The sequence below is a fragment of the Panthera uncia genome, chromosome C2 (assembly GCF_023721935.1).
Source record: "Panthera uncia isolate 11264 chromosome C2, Puncia_PCG_1.0, whole genome shotgun sequence".
Taxonomy (NCBI): Eukaryota; Metazoa; Chordata; class Mammalia; order Carnivora; family Felidae; genus Panthera; species Panthera uncia.
Window position 1 is genome coordinate 149,109,233 of NC_064810.1, and position 22,406 is coordinate 149,131,638.

Consider the following 22,406-nt stretch of genomic DNA (forward strand, 5'->3'; position numbering starts at 1 on the left):
AACTGATATGAAATTCCAAAGCTGATTCCTTGAAAAATTAAAATAATAAAACAGATAAACCACTAGCTAATCTGATCCCTCACATCTCCAAGCATTAATTCTTCTGCATTCTCAAGGAAGAAAATAATTCCAATCCTATTTAAAATATTCTAGTGTGGGGCACCTGGGTGGCTCAGTCTGTTAAGTGTACAATCTTGGTTTCAGCTCAGCTCATGATCCCAGGGTCATGGGATTGAGCCCTGTGTTGGGCTCCACACTGAGCATAGAGCCTGCTTAAGATTCTCTCTCCTTCTGCCCCTGTCTCCTGCTTGTGTGCTCTCTTTCTCTCTAAAAAGGAAAATAAAATAAAATAATAAAATTAAACTAAATTAAAAATAAAATAAAATATAAAAATGTTCTAGTCTATGAAGAAAGTCTATACATCCTTTTTATGTAAGTTAAATAATGCTGATTTTTAAAAACCAGTTTTCATACACCATATTTATAAACAGTGATGCAAAAATCCTGAAATACTTGCAAATAAGATGCAATAATATATTTTTTTAAGTCAGTACATCATAGCCAAGTATATTCTAAAATGGCAGAATAGGGGCGCCTGGGTGGTGCAGTCGGTTAAGCGTCCGACTTCAGCCAGGTCACGATCTCGCGGTCCGTGAGTTCGAGCCCCAGCATCAGGCTCTGGGCTGATGGCTCGGAGCCTGGAGCCTGTTTCCGATTCTGTGTCTCCCTCTCTCTCTGCCCCTCCCCCGTTCATGCTCTGTCTCTCTCTGTCCCAAAAATAAAAAAAATAAAAAAAATAAAAAAAATAAAAAGTTGAAAAAAAAAATAAATAAAATGGCAGAATAATGCCATACTAGGAAATCTATTTATATGAATAGGACAGAGATGAAAACCATAGTTACCTCAATGAATGCCTGACTTTTAAAACTCTAGTAAGAATAGAAATAAAATATATTTCCTTAGTTTAGAGAAAAACGCATTCTCAAATTAGCTTCTATTATCATCATTAGTAGTAAAGCACTTGAAACATTTTTATTAAAGTCAGGACTAGGAAGATGATTTAACTACTTTTTAGCGGTTGTTCCATTATTTAGTAATAATCTTGAAGCACTAGCTGCCCAATTAATCAATAAAAGTAAACATAAAAGATAAAAATTAGAAAATAGGAGAATTGGGGGCACCTGGGTAGCTCAGTCCATTAAGCAATCAGCTTCAGCTCAGGTCATGATTTCACTGTTCATGAGTTTAAGCCCCACATCAGGCTCTGTGCTGACAGCATGGAGCCTGCTTGGGATTCTCTCCTTCTCCTGTTTTTCTCTACCCCTCACCTGCTTGCACTCTCTCTCAAAATAAGAAAGAAAGAAAGAAAAAAAAAAAAAAAAAAAGAAAAAAAAGAAAAAAAAGAAAGAAAGAAAGAGAAAGAAAGAAAAAAGAAAGAAAGGGAAGAAAGAAAGAAAGAAAGAGTGGAAGGGAAAGAGAAAGAAAATAGAAGAATTGGAGTTAAGGTAGTCAAGTATAAAATAAGTTAAAATAATAGAAATAAATATAACTGAAGCATTACTTGTAGATAATGATTGCTAGAAAAATTTTAAAACCTATTACATGGCCAGTTATAAAATAAATACACAAAGAATTGTTGCTGCTGTTTTATTCTAACAGAAACCATTTAGTCATAAGTAATATTTCTGGAATAGTCCTTATTTGCCAGACATTGTAAACACAAAATAAGTGGGAATAAATATTGCATGAGATGTATAAGAGGTACATGAAGAAAACTCTAAAACTTAGCTAAGCAGTGCAGAAAAAGACAGACCAATAAATATACTATAAATATACTCTGGTCTTGGGTAGGAAGGTTCCATATTACATCCTAATGCAGTTAATGCATTAAGTGCAATAACGATAAGTTTGCAACATTTTTCAGGGAATTGGACGAAAGACTGCTAAATTTTATCTTGAAGATTACTAAAAATGGCCAGGAAAATTCATATGATATTAATTCAGGACAGCACACAGACAGGTTCAATAAATTTTAGCAAAGACAGAAATGTAGTTTATATGATAAAGTTGACTTCTAATCTGTGGATTGGAAGTGTATTCTTTAATAAAGCGTCATAGCACTGACAAGCCACTCTGAAAAAAATATTAAAATGGATATTTGCTCTTCACCAAAATATATTGGATTTTTACAGTTGTAATATAAAATAATGAAACTAGAAAGTTAAAAAGAAAAAAGAAGAAAAGAAGGGTCATCTTTTGTCCTAGCCTTAGACTAGGTAAGGGCTTTCTTAACGTGATCCTGAAGGTTTTAGTAGGTGAAAATCATAATGAATGATATGATTACATTAGATATAATAATAAATGAAAATGAAGTATGGAACTTCCGTACGGTAAACAAAAATAAACAAGATTTTTTTTTAAAGGTTGAATTTTTTTTTGCTTCTTCAAGTTTTTAGTTAAATTTCAGTGAGTTAACATACAGTGTAATATTAGTTTCAGTGTAATATTAGTGATTCATCACGTATATACGTGCTCATCACAAGTGCCCTCCTTAATCCCCATCACCTATTTCTCCCATCTCCCCACCCACCTCCCCTCCAGCGACCCTCAGTTCGTTCCCCATCGTTAAAAATCTGTTTCCTGGTTTGCCTTTTTTTCCCCCTTCCCCTATGTTCCTTCATCTGTTTTGTTTCTTAAATTCCACATAGGAGTGAAATCAGAGATCTGTCTTTCTCTTACTGACTTACTTAGCAAAATACCCTCTAGTTCCATTCATGTCATTGCAAACGGCAGGATTTCATTCTTTTTTGTGGCTGAGTGCTATTCCATTGTATAGATGTACCACACCTTCATTAGTCACCAGGCAATGGATAAACTAAACAAGATTTAAAGGCACACAACTAGAACAAGTTGTATATAACAAAGAATAACGTCTCTGAATAAACCAGACGCTCAAGTAAAAAAAAAAAAAAAAAGAGAAGATGAACAGGCAGGTCGCACAAGGAACACTGCCCATATCCAAGGAAATGATGTCAGCATGGCCAGTAATAAAATACATGACAATGTAACAAATTGCAGTTTCCATGCCTCAGGCTAGGAAAAGTGACGAGAAACCCCAGCACCGTCAGTGGCGTGGGGAACAAAGAGCCAGCTTCCTCGACTGTGCAGGGAATGTCTGTCGGCTTCCCCTGCTGGAGATCCTGTTCCCCATCTGTACCAAAAGTACACCTTGGACCCGGCACCCCAATTCTGGACATGGATCCTCAACACATAATCATTCACGTTGTTCGCTGCGATGTTGTTTCTACTAGGGATAGATTGGAAACAGCTGCAATGTTCGTTCATGGGCATGTGAGCTCAGTAAACAAGAGTTATGTGCAAATAATGAAACAGGATGCGGCCGTCTAAAAGAATGCTAGGTAGCTACTGCCGGTCACATTACAGAGTAGGTAAACACAAGAGATTGTTGAGTGGAAAAAGAAGCTTAAAAGCAGAGCATATCTTAGCAAATTGGGTGCTGTCATATGCACACAAATAGCGAGTGTTGAAAAGAATGTTCACCTAAATGTTAGCAGTGGTTACTGTAGTGTCATGAAATCAGAAGGGCCTCCTGCTCTTCTTTAGGATTTCTAGATTATTTAATTTTTTTGTAAGAAGCACACATTTTTGTAATCAGGAAAACACACACACACACACACACACACACACACACACACACACACACCTACTTTTCATCTTGAACAACTCCCAGAGTCCATTTTGGGACCTGAGTTCTCCTGTGTCCTGTCTACGCTGACTGGGCTAGCCATATAGATGGCTGGGCAGGGCACACCAGGGCTGACAGCGCTGGCCACCGGGGGCCCCAGTGACTCACTTGGGCCCCGCGGGCAGGCAGGGAGGCCCAGAGCAACAGGCGGAGGTGGCTCCCCGGGGCCCCCAGTGACGTGTTCAGTTGCCTAGACTGGGATCCCCCGAGCACACCAAGCGGGGACAGATGGGGACAGGAGGTGCAAGAGGGCAGCTGGGACGGGGCAAGGGTTCCTCTGTTGGCTCAGGAAGCGGGGCTGAGGCGGGAACGAGGCGGTGGACAAAGACACGTTGTAGAGTGTTAGGAACACTCGAGAGTGTTAGCAAGCGGGAGCTTCCCGATCCCCAGGATAATGAGTCGCGCATCCTCCAACCGTCTTCTTGACAAACCGCCTTCACCGGCGCTTACCGGAAATTTTCCTTCGGATCAGCTCTCACTGGCTTTTGTGTCTCTACATAAACGCATTGGAGAGAGAGACCTAATGGTCGTTACCACTGGAAACCAATTTCATTTCCCGTGAAAAGTAGGTAACCTCGTAAAGAGAGGAACGGCGCAGTGGAATGAAAACAACAAAGAGAGGGTTTACGGTGCTCTCGGCCGAAGGGCCGTGGGCCGAGCCCGCGCCCCCTCACGCTCCTGGTTAACACGGGGGATCAGCACGTCTGAGGAAGGTCTCAACGGTGCGCTGGCTCAGAACTGAGCCTCGCTCCTCGGTGGAAAGGGAGAAGCCTTCTCACCGCACGTTGCGCCTTGCTGTCCACGTGCCCCACGAGCCACCGGCGGAGCGCGCGCTCCCGGGAGAGCGCGCGGATCCAGTCCAGCGTGATCACCCCGGAAGGGCCCCTCCGCTACGTGCCTCCCCTCTGCTCCCGCCCCCTCGGGCTGTGATGAGGGGAGGGAGTCTCGCGCGGGGCGGGATCGGCCGTGGTCTGGACGTCACGGGTGCCGCCCTTGGCCCGGTCTGCAGGCCTTCGAGGACATCTACCTAGAGGAGCGGAAGACCATCAAGGTTCTGCTGGAGTATGCTGACAAGATGTTCACCTACGTCTTCGTGCTGGAGATGCTGCTCAAGTGGGTGGCCTACGGCTTCAAGAAGTACTTCACCAACGCCTGGTGCTGGCTGGACTTCCTCATCGTGGACGTGAGTGTGGACCGGAAGGGACGGGAGGAGGGGAGCTCGGTGGCCAGGGTGGGAAGGAGCTGAAGCGGAGGGACGGAAGGGCAGAATGACAGGGCGGGGGGGGGGGGGAGTCCGCAGGCCGAAGCTGAGGCACGTGGCTGGGCCGCAGAGCAGGCAGAGGGGAAGGAGGCCACGCCCCCGTCGCAGGAGAGACCCAGGCCCCGCCCATAACGTTCCCAGTCTGGGGGGAATCGGAGCGTGGGTCTGGCCGTCAGCACCCCGGTTTTGGGAGACAGAGGAGCCGGGGGAGGGGGGGGAGACTGAGGCTTCTGGGGGAGACTGGACTCCCTAAGGGGGAGAGTGAGGAGCAGTCCAGGCAGGAGCGCGAGCCAGGGCAGGGGTGGGGCCCCCTCCCAGGAGGGCCGGAAGTCAGGGGGCAGACCAGCCTGTATCAGAGCACCCGCTACGCGTCTTGTGAAGCGGCTGTCAGGCCCACTAGTTAGGTCGCCGGTTCGGATCCTCTGCGCCCACACATGGTAGGAGGCCGTGTGGACAGAGTGAGCCAAAGGCCAGAGGGGACAGGGCCGGTGAAGGGATTCTGGTCAGGCAGCGGGGGATCCTCCGGGCTCAGGTAGAAGGTACCACTTGGGGAGGATGAGAAAGGGGTACAGGAAGGCAGAAAGCCACGAACGCTGGCTGAGGGGTTCTGGGTGGGTGCCCTGGACGACTGGGGAGGCGGGCACAGCTTCCCTGCCTGTCCCGGGAGGGTGGAGGGCGGGAGGCGCCACGTCTTCTGAGCGCCCGGTTGGCAGATGGAGCGGGGGGGCGGGGGGCCTGCCCCACGGCTACCCAGGCCCCAGGACGCTGCCGGGTGCCAAGCACGATGCGTGCAGGGTCCCCCTGGGCTCCTGAGCACAGTGGCGTGTGAGAAGAGCCAGAGGGGAGCCCGAGAGCAGGGTGTGGAACGGCCTCGGGCCTGCACTCACTGAGGGCAGAGGGAACGGCCAGGGGCTCAGGTGAGGGCTCGCCATCTGGTTGCAGCGGGTCCTACAGAAGGTGGGTCCACATCCGAAGCCGGGTAAGAGCTTTCCGGAGGGCACCTGTGGCTTCTGGGCTTGGCCTTAGGCTCCGCCCACCAGCAGGGGCGGTCCTTCACGTGGCTGCAGAAGAGGCTCAGGTCTCTGTTCAGTCCCCCCACCCCACACCCCACTCAGAGGCCACAGGGAGGGACTCAGCCTTGCTGGAGGGCCAATCCGTGGGTGGCCGTGACAGGAGAGGCTCTTTGGGTTAGCGTGTGCATGGAGTCCTCAGAGCCTTCCTGAGAGGGAGGAGAGGGCCTGGGAGGCCTCCTGCCCCAGGGCGGTGGCCGAGCCTGGGATCCTGGCGCCTCTGCCCTGAGGCCCCCACCCAGCTATTTCTGCAGCTTCTTGGGAAGCCGGGTCTGCCGAGCGACTCCCCTCGAGGAAGGCAGGAGGCTTTTGCAAAGACTCCTGGGGAAGCCCACCAAGCCCCTCCCACCTGCCACCGTGGGGAGCTGCCCAGTCCCAGAACTGGAGAATTAGCCTGCAGAGAAGGAAACTGAGGCCCACAGCAGAGAGGGGCCTTGTCCGAGGTCAAGGAGAAGGAAGTGGAGAAGGAGAAAAAGGAAGCGGAGAAGGAAAGGGGATGAGGAGGGCCGGGACTCTGGCGAGGGGAAGGTGTAGGTTACAACTTTAAATCGGCCGGCCAGGGTGGGTCCACTGAGACGACGTTGGAGCAAACGTGAAGGAAGTTAGGGTCAGCCGGGCAGACATCTGCAGAACCTTCCGAGCAGAGGTTGGAGGGGCCGTGCAAAGGTCCTGGGGTGGGAGCGTGCCTGGCATACTCGAGGAATGGCAAGGGGGCCCGAGTGGCTGGAGCAGACTGAGTGGGGAAGGGAGGTACAGGAGATGAGGCCAGGCTTTAGAACGAAGTGGGAAGGCATTGCAGCGACTCTGAGCAAAAGAGTGACATGTTCCTGAAGGAGCACAGGGGCTGGCGGGGGGGGGGGGGCGGTGTGAGGCCCACGTGGAGGCAGGGAGGAGGGTCAGGAGGCTCTGGTGGCGGTCCAGGGGAGAGATGACCGTGGCCTGGCCAGCGTGGTGGCAGTGGAAGTGGTGAGAAATATTTGGACTTCTGATGTATTTCGAAGGCAGAGCCAACAGGAAATCCTGCCGGGTTGGACGCAGGGTGTGAGAGAGGGAGAGGAGGCGGGGATGACGCCAAGGCTCGCGGCCTGAGCAGCTGGATGGAGGGAGCTGCGGTCAGCTGAGATGGAAGGGCTCTGAGTGGGGCAGGGGCCCAAGCTTTGAAAGCACAGATGACCAGGGTGCGCTGCTGGGCAGACTGGCCCGACCCGGTCCCTGGGCCATAGACGCTCCGCTTGTGCCTACCCTCTTTGAAGACGGCCGATGGCTTTGGGGGAAAGCCCCAGGATGGTCTGTCTGCTCACGGTCAACCCAGGACAGTCCTCCCTTCCCAAAAGGAATTTGACCTGAAGGCAAGCCCGCGGGGACCAAAAGCCCAGGCTTTGTGTGCCTGTCCCTCCATGCCAGCGGCTGGCTTTGGAACTCGGTTTTCTACAGGAGAATAGGGATAAGGCATCCCAAGTCCTTGGGTTAGTGAGTGCACAGAGCAGGCCCTTAGTAAAGATCTGAAAGCGGGGACACACTGGCCTCACGCCCAGCCTCGTGGGCCCCAGCAAGGCCAGCCCAGGGCGCGGCAGCCCGTGAAGATGACGCAGCCGGAAATAGCAAAGATTAGACGCGGGGAAAGCCTGCTGGCCCTCTGACACCAGCCGCGCTTTAGGTGGGCCAGGAGCCCTCCCACCTGCCTCTAGCGCTGTCCCCATGGCGCTCCCGCCCTCCTTACCTCCCACAGGTCTCGCTGATCAGCCTGGCGGCCAACACCCTGGGCTTCGCAGAGATGGGCCCCATCAAGTCCCTGAGGACGTTGCGTGCTCTCCGACCCCTGCGAGCCCTGTCCCGATTTGAGGGCATGAGGGTAAGGGGAGTGGCTGCTTTCCTGCCAGGGCAGTGGGAGGTGACTGCACTGAGGGGCCCCCACGTTCACCCGCTGACCAAGCGGCCCAGCCCGGAGCTGGGGCTGTGGATCCCCCCGCCCCGGCCCCAGTTGGAGCATGGTGCAAAACCTCCAGGACAGGGTCAGCTGGGCTCACGGGCACCCAGAGGGTGGAGAGCTGTGAGATCCCTCTCCCTCGAGGCCTGTCACCTTCAGCCCCGTGGGCCCCGAGAGGGCCAGGAGAACCCAGCAAAGGAAAAGAGGTGAGGTCTGGGTGTGGGTTTCTCGGCTGCCGCCCAGCCCCACTGGCCAGGGAGCCCCTCTGCTTCTGCTCCGGGGCGGGGGCCACCCGTGTGTTCTGATTCCATGTGCCCGTCTGTGCGCCCTGCCCTCCAGCAGACACAGGCTGTCCTCCTTGGTCTGCGATGGGCAGTAGGGCCGTGGTCATGAAGGTCGAGGAAACAGAGGAAGCAGCTATATTCTCAGCACCAGCTGTTAGTTGTCATTTGCTTAGTGAACTCTTACACGGATTTCTTTTTCGTTTGTAATTCTTTTTTACATTTATGTATTTCTGAGAGACAGAGAGAGACAGAGTACAACTGGGGGGAGGGGCAGAGAGAGAGGGAGACACAGAATCCGAAACAGGCTCCAGGCTCGGAGCCGCCAGCACAGAGCCCGACTCGGGACTCGAACCTGCAAACCGTGAGATCCTGACCTGAGCCGAAGTCAGACGCTTGACCGACTGAGCCACCCAGGCGCCCCTACACGGATTTTTAAGTACAGAGCCCTAAGCATTTTTCAGGTCACCAAATTTTACCAAATATGGTCACGCAAGGCAAATTTAAAAGCCCCACCAAGAAAAAAACTTTACCTGTAGTACGCAGCAAGAAAACACGCACGTACGTGTACTTGTGTGCGCGTGTGTTTTGCATTACTTGTTTTTTTACACAACATACACAGTTCTGTTGTGGCTTCAGCAGCCACATCTGTGTGCCTGAGTCTCGCTGACCCTGCAGACACCGTCACACAGCCCCCATTTTGTTGGGGTTTTGTTTTTTAAGTTCTTTGTTCTTTTCTTTTGATTCTAGTTAGTTAACATAGGTGTAGTATTGGTTTCAGGAGCAGAATTCAGTGATTCATCACTTGCATGTAACACCCAGTGCTCGTCCCAACAGGTGCCTTCCTTATTGTCGGTTCTGACCTTTGCCCACACCCCCAAGAGAGAGAGAAACAAGTCACTTATTCCTGGTGGGAAACCATTCGCAAGTGAATCATCCTGCCTAAGCCAAAGGTCTCTTGGGAGCGAGGGCATCTGTTTCCAGAGGGACACGGGGCGCTGCGAGCTGCCAGGAACGCCTCTGTTGTGGCCGTTGGCCACAGAGCCGGCCAAGGGCAAACCTGGGAGTTGGGTTTCCCACCCTGTTCATCACGCCTGCCAGGACCAGGGGCCCTCTCTCATCTGCATGTGTCACACTGCCCGTCCAGCCCCAGGCCCACCACACAGCCCAGCACCAGCCTCCCTTCCCGTCTGCACAGCAAACACCTTCCCGACTCCCAGACGGCTGGGCGCTTGGGCCCTCAGTGGAGCGGAGTGCCCCATATGCTTTTGCCAAGGGAGCTTCTGCCAGGCACTGTGAGTTTCGATGAAGAGAACGACGCCAGGGCTCCATGGGGTCAGAGAGCCGCTGGCTGCCAGGAGGGAGAGGGGCACCGGGAGTGCCCACACGCCCTGCCCTCCCCGCTCGGCTCTCACCGCAGCCCCGGAGAGCTGCCAGAGCACCCGCCAGATGCCGCACAGAGGTCCCCTGGGCGTGCTTTAGGGAGAACGCCCATCCTTCCTAGTAGCAGCAACCCCAAAATAAACCAGAAACTTAGCTCAGAGAATGTGTCTCCGGAGGCCCTTTCCCATCAGATCGCCGGCACACTCAACCAGACAGACCCTGTTGAAAATTCAGTTTGAAGGTCATGGATTCAGGGCAGGACCAAAAACATAAGAAAGGTGTCTGTGTGTGTTCTCTCCCCCGCCCCACTCTCCATCATCTCTCCTTTTACTCCCCATCAGGGCTTCCAGCCAGGGGTGGCCCTTCCTTGGGGACAGGAAGTGTTCCACCCCCACCCCCACCCCCACCCCCACAGGGACCTGCAGGCAACAAGTTCAGGGAGGGAGCAGGGGTGGGTCTCGAAAAGAGCATATGTTCTGGGCACCCCCAGGAACTGAGCCTCTTCTCTGTCTCCTTGAGGTTGTGGTCAATGCCCTGGTGGGCGCCATCCCCTCCATCATGAACGTCCTCCTCGTCTGCCTCATCTTCTGGCTCATCTTCAGCATCATGGGCGTGAACCTCTTTGCGGGGAAGTTTGGGCGGTGCATCAACCAGACTGAAGGAGACCTGCCTTTGAACTACACCATCGTGAACAACAAGAGTGACTGTGAGTCTTTCAATGTGACTGGCGAATTATACTGGACCAAGGTGAAAGTCAACTTTGACAACGTAGGGGCCGGGTACCTGGCCCTTCTGCAGGTGGTAAGTCCTTCTTCCCACTGGTTTTCCAGCAACAGGCACCTTCACCCACAGTGTGGGCAGGAGGGGGACAGTGGGGCCACTCTGGTTCCTCACGATAGGGTCACAGTGCCCAAAGAAGGCTAAGGATTCTCCAGAGACTTCGTGGCTCCTTGGGAAGTCTCTGGATTTTCCATTCTAGAACAGATACCACATTCTCCCAGAGGCATGGCATTGGGGGTTCAGCACTGACGCAGAACCAACCCCCCAGCCAGTAGTCAGGCGGACAACCTCACGCCATCAGCTTGGCAATGTGATGGCACAGGTTAAAAATCAAAGACCATAGACATGCAGAGTCGGAACTATTAGCCAAGCTGCGACTCCAGCCTTGTGTTATAAAAGGTAATAATACCTCCTGTGTTGTTCCAGAGAACATATTTACTTCTACCTCTAATGTGCAAGATGTGTGATGTTGAAACATACATGACCCTACCCAGTCTTTCCAAAGTTTCCATTGATTTGGGAGGACGGAGGCTTCAGTGAGCCTGATACATGCCATAAACTTAACCCACAAATAGCCGTAACACATACAGCCACAGCTTCTTGCCACCCCGGTCTTGAGACCAGATACCTGTCTCTCGTCCCCAAAGCAGAGGGACACTCAGTGGACTTAATGTACATCTCCTCACTCTTGCGGGCCTCCCTTAAACCCCAGGGGTAGCTCTCTCCAAAGACTCCCCTGAAATACCTCCTAGAGGACAAGATTCAAGCCAAACCCAGAGAGCCTTCTGTTCCTGGGACTTCCCTCTGGACGACAGAATTTGTAGACTGAGAACTGCCAGCCGTTCCAGACAAAGCAACACAGTGGCTGGAAAGAGAGTCACAAGCATCTCATCACCTTGGATGCTCTCCAGCAGTTTCCAGAGCTTTTCCAGGCCTCTCTCCACAGGGCAGGGCCTCCTGGCACGGCGAGCTGAAGTAGCCTGCCTCCTCTGGGGCAGCCTCAGTTTCCCCATCTGCCCTACCTGTGTCATAAGAACTCTCAGGCCTGGAAGTGTGTGTGGGCAGCTGTACCCTGAAAGGAGGCTTGGGCAGGTTTGGAACTCGGCCAAGGACACAAGTGAGATCCCCCTGGGCAGTCGGCCTCGCCACCACACGTCTCTCAGGCCCTTCCTGAACCTTCCTAGCAGCCCCGACTGGGGCAGACAGTGTAGCCAACGCCGGAGCCCCGTTTCGTGCGACCTCCTCCTTTGCCGCTCTGGAGGGTGGGCTGGAGCAGGTTTGTGTAGCCTACAAGAGCTGACTGTTGCATTTTCAGATACTTTGCAAGTCCTGATTAAAAATTAGATTTTATAAACTGATAATTCACTAAATGACATTAACACAAAATCATGGGGCGCCTGGCTGGCTCAGTCGGGGGAGCACGCAACTCTCAGTCTCAGGGTTGTGAGTTTGAGGCCCATGTTGGGTGTAGAGATCACTTAAAATAAATTTAAAAACTCAAAATTCACCATTACTCCCTATTACTCTCTATGCTCTTGAGGTTATTTACATGAGCTATAGCTGTACAGTGGAAATACTGTAATGCTAGGCTCCTGTGTGTCTCTTCCCAAGTCTGTGTTCAGTAAGGAGACGTTGATAACTTGAAACGGGCCGTGGGGGGGGAGTGTTTACACCGAGAGATTGGCGAACACAACAATCAGGGCTTTGTTTGCTTCTGGAAAGCCATTTGTTAGCCATTTACCAACACACCCGTGGCAAGAGGACCCCCGTAGGTACGAGGGGAGGTTGAGATGTTTCAGGACCTTCCTGAAAGGCCCTGGAGCAGAAGCCACGTGGTTCTCTGAGGGACATGGCAAAGGGGGCCAGGTCAGCGCTGGGGCGGGATGCTAGCTTCTCATAGGAGGATAGTCCCTGGCCTCATCTGTCCAGATAGGAGCCCTAAGTACCTCAATAGATGGAAGTTAAGTGATTTTCTTGTTTTTTCCTTTCAGGCAACATTTAAAGGCTGGATGGACATTATGTATGCGGCTGTGGACTCCAGGGGGGTAGGTAACCACGCTGGCCTCTCCCACCAAGTCAGGCACCTGAGTCTCCCGGATGCTTGGCCACTAGGGAATCCGTGTCCACACCCATAAGCCCACCCCATACAGGCCAGATGTCTCGTGTCAACCTGCAGTCGGGCCTGTCTGGAACGCCCAGGCCTGGCCCTGGGGCAGAGTTGCATGGTCTCCCAAGGAGCCCCAAATCCGCAAATATCTTTCAAATGAAATTCACTGTCATTTGCTTGAATCTTAGTCTTGCCCCAGGAGAGACAGGGTAGAAGGAATAGAAATGCAGATCAAGTTTCTTCTGTGTCTTTGCACCCCACCCAATCACACTGATAGTTCCGTGAACACTGGGGGTGCTGAACAGACTCGAACCTCCCGACGGCCCAGGGTGGAAGCCAGACTGCACCACCGTGTCAGCCCTGAGCCGTTACCCTCCTGAACCCCTTCCCCACCCACCCCGGCCCTGCTCTGCACGCGCGTGCACACACAGACACACAGCCCCGTGCTGGTGACCTTCCTGTGGACACACCCTCTCACCCGTGGAGGGGACACCTCCAGCCGGCCCTCCCCCATTCCTGCCTGTCTGATCCCCCTGTCTGATTTCTCCCCCTTAGTTTGAAGAGCAGCCCCAATGGGAATACAACCTCTACATGTACATCTACTTCGTCATTTTTATCATCTTCGGGTCTTTCTTCACCCTGAACCTTTTCATCGGTGTCATCATTGACAACTTCAACCAACAAAAGAAAAAGATACGTAGAGCGCCTGCCCCCTGTGGGCTGGCAGGGCCGGGCTGGGGGCCGGGGCACTGAGGAGCCGTTCTGGGCCCCGGCCCCGCGTGGCCTTCCTGCTGCAGATGGTCCTTTTCCCGCTGCTGCTGGAGTGGGTGGGAGAGGGGGCATCCATGAGGTAACAGGCCCAGTCTGTTGGAGTGGAAGGAGGGGCCCCAGGCCTGCCCTAGTCTACCCGACAGGTGAGGCTCCTGAGAGGAGCTGGGCTGATGGGACTATTCACCAGGATCAGGAAGGTGGGAAAGGGGGACAGTGGCCCCGGGTCAGGCCATGATTGGGTTGTGGGCAGACCAAGTAGACAGAGAGAACCTCGGGGTGGCTGAGCTGAGCCGGTGGGGGGAGGGGGGGAGATGGGGAGTGGATTTGCATCTCACAAAGCCAGAGAACCCTCAAAGTGAAGGGAGACAGGGACCCTGGAAAAGCAGATTTGGGGAGGAATCTCTGGCGAATCTCCAGCAACATACTTTTCTCCAGCAGGAGAGGAAGTGAGGAGGAGGCCGACCGAGGCACCCTCATCAAGGAGGCAGGATCCCTATCCCCCCCCATGCCAGAGCCTCTAGGAACCCCTAAATGAGTCTGGTGCCTGTCTCTCTGCACTTAGGGGGCCAGGACATCTTCATGACAGAGGAGCAGAAGAAGTACTACAATGCCATGAAGAAGCTGGGCTCCAAGAAGCCCCAGAAGCCCATCCCTCGGCCCCTGGTGAGCCAGTTCCCGATTCAGCAAGAGTGGGGAGGATGTGCTGAGGGGGCCTGGGAAGCCCCCCTCCCCAGGACCAGCTATCAAGGCCTCTTCACAGTCTCTCAGCCTAGCCCAGGCCCCTCGGTCAGGCCTCTGACCACACGGAGGCCTCAGACTGCTGGAGAAAGTGAGGAAGGCCTGGGAGGACTGTTAGAACCAGGATCACTCCCTCCCACAGGAGTCCCTCTGCCTCCGAGCGCTCCCTCCCCACCTGCCGGAGTGCAGCCTTTCCCAGGGAGAGCAGGATGGCCTCTGCACACCCACCTGCATTCACAGCCTTTTCCTGGCAACCCCTGAGTGGGACAGACGTGGCCCAGAGTCCCCTGGCACGTGGGCTGACTGACGAAGCCACTCTCTAGAAAAGGGGGTGGAGGACAGTATTCAAAGTAATTAGGTGACACAACCCAAATCACTAGCTAGGAAGTGACAGGCTCAGTTTTTAAATCCATCTCATCGATTTTATCTAATTCCTACCCTTTCACCATGCTTTATTCTAGGTTAGCTGTGTGTGTGTGTGTGTGTGTGTGTGTGTGTGTGTGTTCACTTATTTTTTTTTAAATTGTTTATTTTTGAGAGAGAGAAAGACAGAGCGTGAGTGGGGGAGAGGCCGAGAGAGAGAGGGAGACACAGAATTCGAAGCAGGCTCCAGGCTCTGAGCTGTCAGCACAGAGCCCGACGTGGGGCTTGAACTCATGAACCGTTAGATCATGACCTGAGCTGAACTCAGATGCTTAACCCACTGAGCCACGCAGGCATCCCTGTGTTCACTTATTTGTAATCTTCTGTTTTTCCCCAAATAATCTGAGGTGGCTAACAATTAAAGACATACAAATATAGTTAATCGAATAAATAAAATCAATTCCAGGGGCACCTGGGAGGCTCAGTCAGTTAAACATCAACTCTTGATTTGGGCTCAGGTCATGATCTCAGTTTGTGAGGTTGAGCCCTGTGTTGGGCTCTGTGCTGACAGTGTAGAGCTGGCTGGGCATTCTCTCCCTCTCTCTTTCTCTGTCTCTCCTTCTCCCTCTCCGTCTCCCTCTCCCTCTCAAAATAAATAAATAAACAGCTAAAGAAATCAATTCCATAAAGAGTGGAGAAAATTTGTTAACCTGAGGGCCAATCCAATTTCCAGATTGAATTTTAAACCTGACCTTGAGCCATCGGTACAAACAAAAAGAGAAGCACAGTGCGTGTTCTAAGGAAGCTCAGGGTAGGAGAAATCCCTTCCTGAAGGTGGATCGGGAAGACCTCAGAGAAGAGGGGGCCTGAGGGCCAGGCCTGGAAGCAGGAGAGACTGGCTGTTTCCGTTTCCTGACTCCTCCCCTCACCCTGACAGTCTGGCTGGGGTGTCGGCCTCAGCGGAGGGTACAGCAGGAGGGTGGAAGGTCTGGGCAGAGGGGCAGCAACAGGGGGCCTACTAGCCCATCTGAGGCCCCTGCTGAGCCCATCCTTTTCCCCTCCCTTCAGAACAAGTACCAGGGCTTCCTGTTTGACATTGTGACCAAGCAAGCCTTCGATGTCACCATCATGTTCCTTATCTGCTTGAACATGGTGACCATGATGGTGGAGACAGATGACCAGAGCCCCGAGAAGGTCAACATCTTGGCCAAGATCAACCTGCTCTTCGTAGCCATCTTCACAGGCGAGTGTATCATCAAGATGGCCGCCCTGCGTCACTATTATTTCACCAACAGCTGGAACATCTTCGACTTCGTGGTTGTCATCCTCTCCATCGTGGGTGGGTATGCAAGTTGGCCTTTCCTCCAGTCCCGGGTCTGTACTTAATGCCAAGTATACTAGTCTTCTTCGTTCTTTTCTCTGCATTCCTCACCTCTCCCTACCACACACGCATACACACACAGCCACAGAGAACTTGTCTGGGAACGCCTACTCAGTCCAGGGGAGCCATCCTGGCAGAGAAGCCGGCACCCCCTCATGCCCCGCCCCTCCACGGGACCCTGGAACACAGCTTTCTGCTCTCTGTGAGAGCTTCAAGAATGAGTCTGGGAAGGAGAGCGGGGGCTGGGCAGACTTCCCTGCCCTCCCGAGGGAAAGCCTGCAGCCTAGGTTGAAGGAAGAAGGGGCTTACTCAGGGTGAGGTGAGTCTCCAGGGATGGGAGCAGGTGGCCCTCTAGGGTAGAAGTTATCCCTAGAGATGGAAAATTCTAGAGTCTAGCCACCATTGTGGGCCAGGCTCCTTCAGACATCACTCACCTTGTGCATTCCGCCTTATAAAGTCAGCGGTGAGACGAGGATATCAGGCAACTGGGAACGGAAGAGAGAGGATTCACACTTAGTCTGTTTGGGCTGCTCTAACCAAAGACCAGACCGGCTAACCCAGAAACGACAGAAATTTATTTCTGACAGTCCTGGAGGCTGAAAGTCCACGATTAAGGCACCAGCAGGGTCATGTTTTCTGGTGAGGGTCCTTTTCCTGGTTCATAACCAGCACAGTTGCATTGAGCTACGATTCACATACCATAAGATTTACCCTTTAAAGTAGATTTAGTCGTTTTTAGTATATTCACAGAGTTGCGCAACCATCACCGCCATGCCTACTTTTAGACGACTGCCCTCACCACCAAAAGGGACTCCATACCCTTTTAGCAGCCACTCCCCATTTTCCGTCTCCCCAGCCCCTGGAAACCACTAATCTAAAATTTGGAGAGACTGCCAAGCTGTTTTCCAAAGTAGACACATTCCCATCGTCGACGTATAATGGTTCCAGTTACTCCCCACCCTCGCCAACACTTGTCGTCGTCTTCGGTTTCTTACTATAGTCACCTCGGTGGGCACGAAGTGATAACCACGTTGAGGTTTGGGTTCACACTTCCCTAATGACTAATGACGCTGAACATCTTTTCATGTGCTCATTGGTCATTTTCTGTGGTGTGTCTGTCTTGGTATGTAACACGAGAGATGTCTTGGAGAAGCATCTATGCAAATCCTTCGCTCATTTTTTAATTGGCTTATTTATGTCTTTATCGTTGAGTTGCGAGAGTTCTTTACGTATCCCGGATACCGGTCCCTCGCCTGATACACGATTTGCAAATACTGCCTCCCATTCCGTGGGTTGTCTTGTCACTTTCTCGGTCATCGTCTCTTGAAGCACAAAGTTCGTCGTTTTGATTAAGTCCCGCTTTTTTTTTTCTCTCGTCGCTCGGGCTCAGAGCCCAAACTCTCGACCCCCTCCGCCGTGCAATTCTGCCGTGAGGTGGCCCGCTTTCCTCTTTCTGCCACGTACAGCTTTTGCCTCTGGTGAACTCAGAGGGAAACGCGGGGGCTGAGGCAGGGGCTGTCATAGCCGCGGTGACAGAGGATGGCTAGAAGCTGGAAGTAGAGTGAGGAAATACTCTGGGAGGTCCCAGGCGAGAGTGAGGGTGAGCACGCCTGGTGGGACTAGAGAAAAGCTTTAGAGAACGCGGGGTGTCAGCCGCGGCAAGGGGCCGATGAGGGACACTCTCAGAGGCTCCAGGGACCACTACCGGCCCTGGCCCTTGGCCGTACTGCAGAGGCTTGGTTAACAGGTCGACTTGGAGCCAGAGCGTCTGAGTCGAGTCCCAGCGTCTCACTGACTAGGTGACAACATGGGTAAGTTACCTCACTCCTCAGTTTCCTCTTCTGGAAAACGAGGATTACGGTATCAGCTTACTCCCCCCTAGGGTGCCCGGAAGGCCTAAACGGATGGATATAAAATGCTCAGCCCAGTGCCTTCTTGACGGGAAACAGGACACGTGTGTCAGCCAGTGACATTAGTACGTGAGGAATCCGGAAAGGTCACGTGGGCCAATACAAAGCAAGCGTACTTCGCTCTTTCTCCTATAACTTACATCCCTGCCTCTTCAAACTGCAAACCCAGGGTTAGTCAATAGAGACCCACGGGTGGGAAGCCCCGGATGCGAGCAGGGTTGGGAGGGTGACAGAAGCTATCTCAGGGAGGCTGAGCGGTGACGGGTGTGGCGCGGGGGAGAACCCTGACTTCTGGGCCGGTGCTTCTTGCCCTCCGATGTGCCCGTGAATCGTCTGGGCTTATGAAAACGCACTGGGTCTGGAGGTGGAGCTGAGATCCCACATTTGTGACAAGCTCTCGGGAGGTCCCAGGGCTGCTGGCCCTCGGACCGCACTTTGAGTAATGAGAAGCTGAAAAGCCTGAGCCCCGGTCCATGCTGGGCCACCCAGATGCTGAGCAAGTCCCTTCAGACCTCAGAACCCAAGACCTAGAACACGGGCCCCGTCCAGCTCTGCTGTGCAGGCAGTCCCGGAAGACTAAGGGACGAGAGGTCTGGGAAGGCGCTTTGCAAAGGATGTGGTGCTTTGGGTCCTCCTTTCCTGCATCAGAGATGAGAATGAAAGACCAAGAGAGGTGGGGGGGACGCAGGGTCCTTGCTTGCCCCGGTCAACCCAGCCCTCCTGAAATGGCCTCCTCTCCTTAGCTCCCGGCTGTACAGAGACCCCCTCCAGTGATGTGGGACTAAAGGCAGGACAGAAGTGCATGGGTGGCCATGGCCTCTGTTGTTTCCCACAGGCACCGTGCTCTCAGACATCATCCAGAAGTACTTCTTCTCCCCAACGCTATTCCGAGTCATCCGCCTGGCCCGAATCGGCCGCATCCTCAGGCTGATCCGAGGGGCCAAGGGGATCCGCACGCTGCTCTTTGCCCTCATGATGTCCCTGCCTGCCCTCTTCAACATAGGGCTGCTGCTCTTCCTCGTCATGTTCATCTACTCCATCTTCGGCATGGCCAACTTCGCCTACGTCAAGTGGGAGGCCGGCATCGACGACATGTTCAACTTCCAGACCTTCGCCAACAGCATGCTGTGCCTCTTCCAGATCACCACGTCGGCCGGCTGGGACGGCCTCCTCAGCCCCATCCTCAACACGGGGCCCCCCTACTGCGACCCCAATCTGCCCAACAGCAACGGCTCCCGGGGGAACTGTGGGAGCCCGGCCGTGGGCATCCTCTTCTTCACCACCTACATCATCATCTCCTTCCTCATCGTGGTCAACATGTACATCGCCATCATCCTGGAGAACTTCAGTGTGGCCACGGAGGAGAGCACTGAGCCCCTGAGCGAGGACGACTTCGACATGTTCTATGAGATCTGGGAGAAGTTCGACCCGGAGGCCACCCAGTTCATCGAGTACTCGGCCCTGTCCGACTTCGCCGATGCCCTGTCTGAGCCGCTGCGCATCGCCAAGCCCAACCAGATAAGCCTCATCAACATGGACCTGCCCATGGTGAGCGGGGACCGTATCCACTGCATGGACATCCTCTTCGCCTTCACCAAGAGGGTTCTGGGCGAGTCCGGGGAGATGGACGCCCTGAAGATCCAGATGGAGGAGAAGTTCATGGCGGCCAACCCGTCCAAGATCTCCTACGAGCCCATCACCACCACGCTGCGGCGCAAGCACGAGGAGGTGTCGGCCACCATCATCCAGCGGGCCTTCCGGAGGCACCTGCTGCAGCGCTCCATGAAGCACGCCTCCTTCCTCTTCCGCCAGCAGGCGGGCAGCAGCGGCCTCTCCGAAGAGGACGCCCCCGAGCGAGAGGGCCTCATCGCCCACGTGATGAACGAGAACTTCTCCCGGCGCCGCGGCCCGCCCTCCACGTCCTCCACGTCCTCTCCGCCCTCCTATGACAGCGTCACCAGGGCCACCAGCGATAACCCCCAGGTGAGGGTGTCCGACTGCAGCCGCAGCGAGGACCTCGCGGACTTCCCCGCCTCCCCAGACCGGGACCGCGAGTCTATCGTGTGAGCCGCACCCCAGCCGGCCAGGACGCGCCGGGAGGCAGCCACGAGCCAGCACCCCCTGGGCCCTCCTTGCTTTGGGCTCCGGCGTGGGAGACGGGCCTCGGCCCCACGGATCGACGAGGCGGAGCTCTTTCTGTGGCCGCCACGCCGCCGGCCAGAGGCCCTTGGCCGAGCCGACCAGACGGGGCACACACGCCGGTGGCCGGGTCTGGCCGGGCAGCACCCCGGCGCCCTGCGAGGCAGCGCTGTCCCAGCTGCTGAGGCGAAGTACAAAGCTGAGACTGTACGTGTCGTGAAGGGGCTTTCATAAATTTATTATATTTGATATTTTTTTACTCGGGCAAAGAACTAACGTTTTTTTCCATGGACGTCGGCAGTAATTCACGCTGCCTTTTCTTCACTCCAAACGGGAGGGTCTGTGGAGCTGCTGGAGGTCTGTTCTCAAAGCAAAAGTGAAACGCAGAAGGGGTCTCCCCTGCTGCTCGGGCTGTGGTGCCAGGAGGGCCGACCCCCTTGCCTCGCGCGCGCGCGTGCACGCAGTCCACGCACACAGGCCAGACACGGGCCACGCGTGGCCCCGGCTCCCCTCAGGCACGTGTCAGGCAGAGGGGTTCTTGTCAGTGGGCGCTCACTCTGGCCTTCCGTGGTCCCCGGGGTCCTGTTTGCCGCCCGTGTTTTTATGCAGGCCATACTGGGGTCACGTCTACGAAACGGAAAAGCTTCCAGGAGGGAATGGCCCGGGTCTCAGGGCCGGTCCTGGGCACTGATGTTGCCTTTTCTTCCCAGGAGGGCCCGGTCTTCTGCAAGAGTATTAACATTAAGGTGAAGGGCACAAGGGAACCAGCCCCACGCACGGCCCGGCCCCCAGCTTATCCCAGCTCCCAAACCCGGCAGGCCCTGCCCCACAGGCCGGGAAGAGAAGTCTGAGCCCGGCACCGTTAGGGCTGAGAAGCTGAACAGGCTTCAGCCGTGTGAAGAAGGGAATCTGTTGTCGTGGCCAGGGCTCTCTTTCCAGACCTTTCCGCCTCTCACCTTGTGTGCGGGTGTGGGGAGGGGGGATCTCCCGCGCGGTGCCCAGCGACGCTCCAGATGGAGCAGGGAGGGCATCACGGGCCCTGTGCCGGGAAGGAAGGAGCCTTGGGGTGGTCAAACTGTTCCCTGCCCTGGGAGGAGCCTGGACTGTGGGCTTCCTTGGGGAAGAGAGCGGCGTGGCCCCGGACCAGCCACTCTGGCTCAGCCTGGGGTCCTGGTGGCACCCGCCCGCGGGACAGTCCGGGGCAGGGTCCGGGCCGTCCACGGGTCTTGTGAGAAGGCCTTTTCAGGGAAAAATACTTTTTCTAGTCCAATTCCCCCCGGGGGCCTCTTCAGCTGCTGACAATCCTATTTAGCATATGCAAATCTTTCAAGGCAGAGACCTGTCACCCCGCGAGTGACAGTGTTGGCTGGCGGAGCGATCCCAGCTCTCCAGCAGAGCCGCCGCCCGCCTCGCGCGGGGCAGCCCGGGAAGCCGGAAGCCCGCTGCCCCTAACCTACCTCGCCGAGCCGTCGGAAGGCTGGACGATCGTGAGCTCGTGGCAGTGCTGAGGGGGCATTGCCGGCGAGTCGAGTATTACGTTTCTTCTTGTCGCCCCGAGTTCCCTTGGTGGCGACCCCAGCCCCCACCCCACCCACCCGAGGGACTTCTCTTCTCCCGTGTTCCCCTTGAGTCCAGTGTGGGACGTGGTTTGACCGTCCCAGGCACACTTCTCCGAGTGGAAACCTTATTTTCGTAGCTCCCTGTGCTTTGCTCCGGGCTCCGAGAGGCGTGTGCCCCTCCCCGGCACTCTGTGCCCACTGCAGGCCAGGAATGCGGGTTTGGAGGCAGGCCGGCTGGCCGCCCAGCTGGCCGGAAGGGGTTGTGGTTTCATGTGTCCGCGGACGGCCCGGGAGCCCTGAGACAGGTGCCCGGGCTGTGGCCGAGGCAGGGTGAGCTAGGCCCGACTCCTTAGCTTTTAGCGTGGCTCTCTCTCTCTCTTTTTTTTTTTTTTTTTTTTTTTTCCAGAACTGCACGATGACCAGCAGGAGGGGAGAGGAGGGTAGGAAGAGGAGGGAGCGTCAAGTGCCAGCTGTTGTCTGAGCTAATCGAGCACTTCTCACCAAACTCCGTGTATAAATAAGATACATATTTTTAAAACAAACCAATAAATGGCTTACATGACCTGGCCTGGGCTCTGTTCTTGTGTTTTGATGAGGATGGCAACCCGGGACAGCGGTGGCGGTACAGGGGGGACGGGATGAGATCCCGAGAATCACGCGGGACTTCCCGTTGCTTTCCCGGGAAAACAGCTGGCAGAGTGGCCGGTCCAGGAAAAGCGGGGTCACCCCGGTCCTGCCTTCCAGGACCCCCAATCTGGGGCACTGCAGAGAAGCAGGGCCGGGATTTGGGGCTCCCACGATGGGAAGGGTCGGGAAGAGGGAGGTCATGGAGAACAGCCAGATGGTCTTTGTGTCAAGCCAGGCTTGGACCCAGGACACCGGACCCTGGCTTCCTCGCCCTCACCTCCCCCTGGCTCCTCACCACCGCCCCTGCACCCTACCAAATGCGATCTGCGGCCAGCAGAGGCCT

General features: G+C 54.5%; 1 protein-coding gene across 1 annotated transcript in view; it reads left to right on the forward strand.

The window, feature by feature from the left end:
- Positions 1–22,077, forward strand: part of SCN5A (sodium voltage-gated channel alpha subunit 5) — a 94,599-nt gene extending 72,522 nt beyond the window's left edge. Inside the window, exons 22-29 of the mRNA XM_049628989.1 lie at positions 4,776–4,949; positions 7,827–7,949; positions 10,208–10,489; positions 12,460–12,513; positions 13,131–13,272; positions 13,909–14,009; positions 15,516–15,786; positions 18,574–22,077. Coding sequence (XP_049484946.1) covers positions 4,776–4,949; positions 7,827–7,949; positions 10,208–10,489; positions 12,460–12,513; positions 13,131–13,272; positions 13,909–14,009; positions 15,516–15,786; positions 18,574–19,805 — 2,379 coding nt within the window. The 3' untranslated portion in view covers positions 19,806–22,077. The remainder of the gene's footprint in view (positions 1–4,775; positions 4,950–7,826; positions 7,950–10,207; positions 10,490–12,459; positions 12,514–13,130; positions 13,273–13,908; positions 14,010–15,515; positions 15,787–18,573) is intronic.
- The last annotated feature ends 329 nt before the right edge of the window (positions 22,078–22,406 follow it).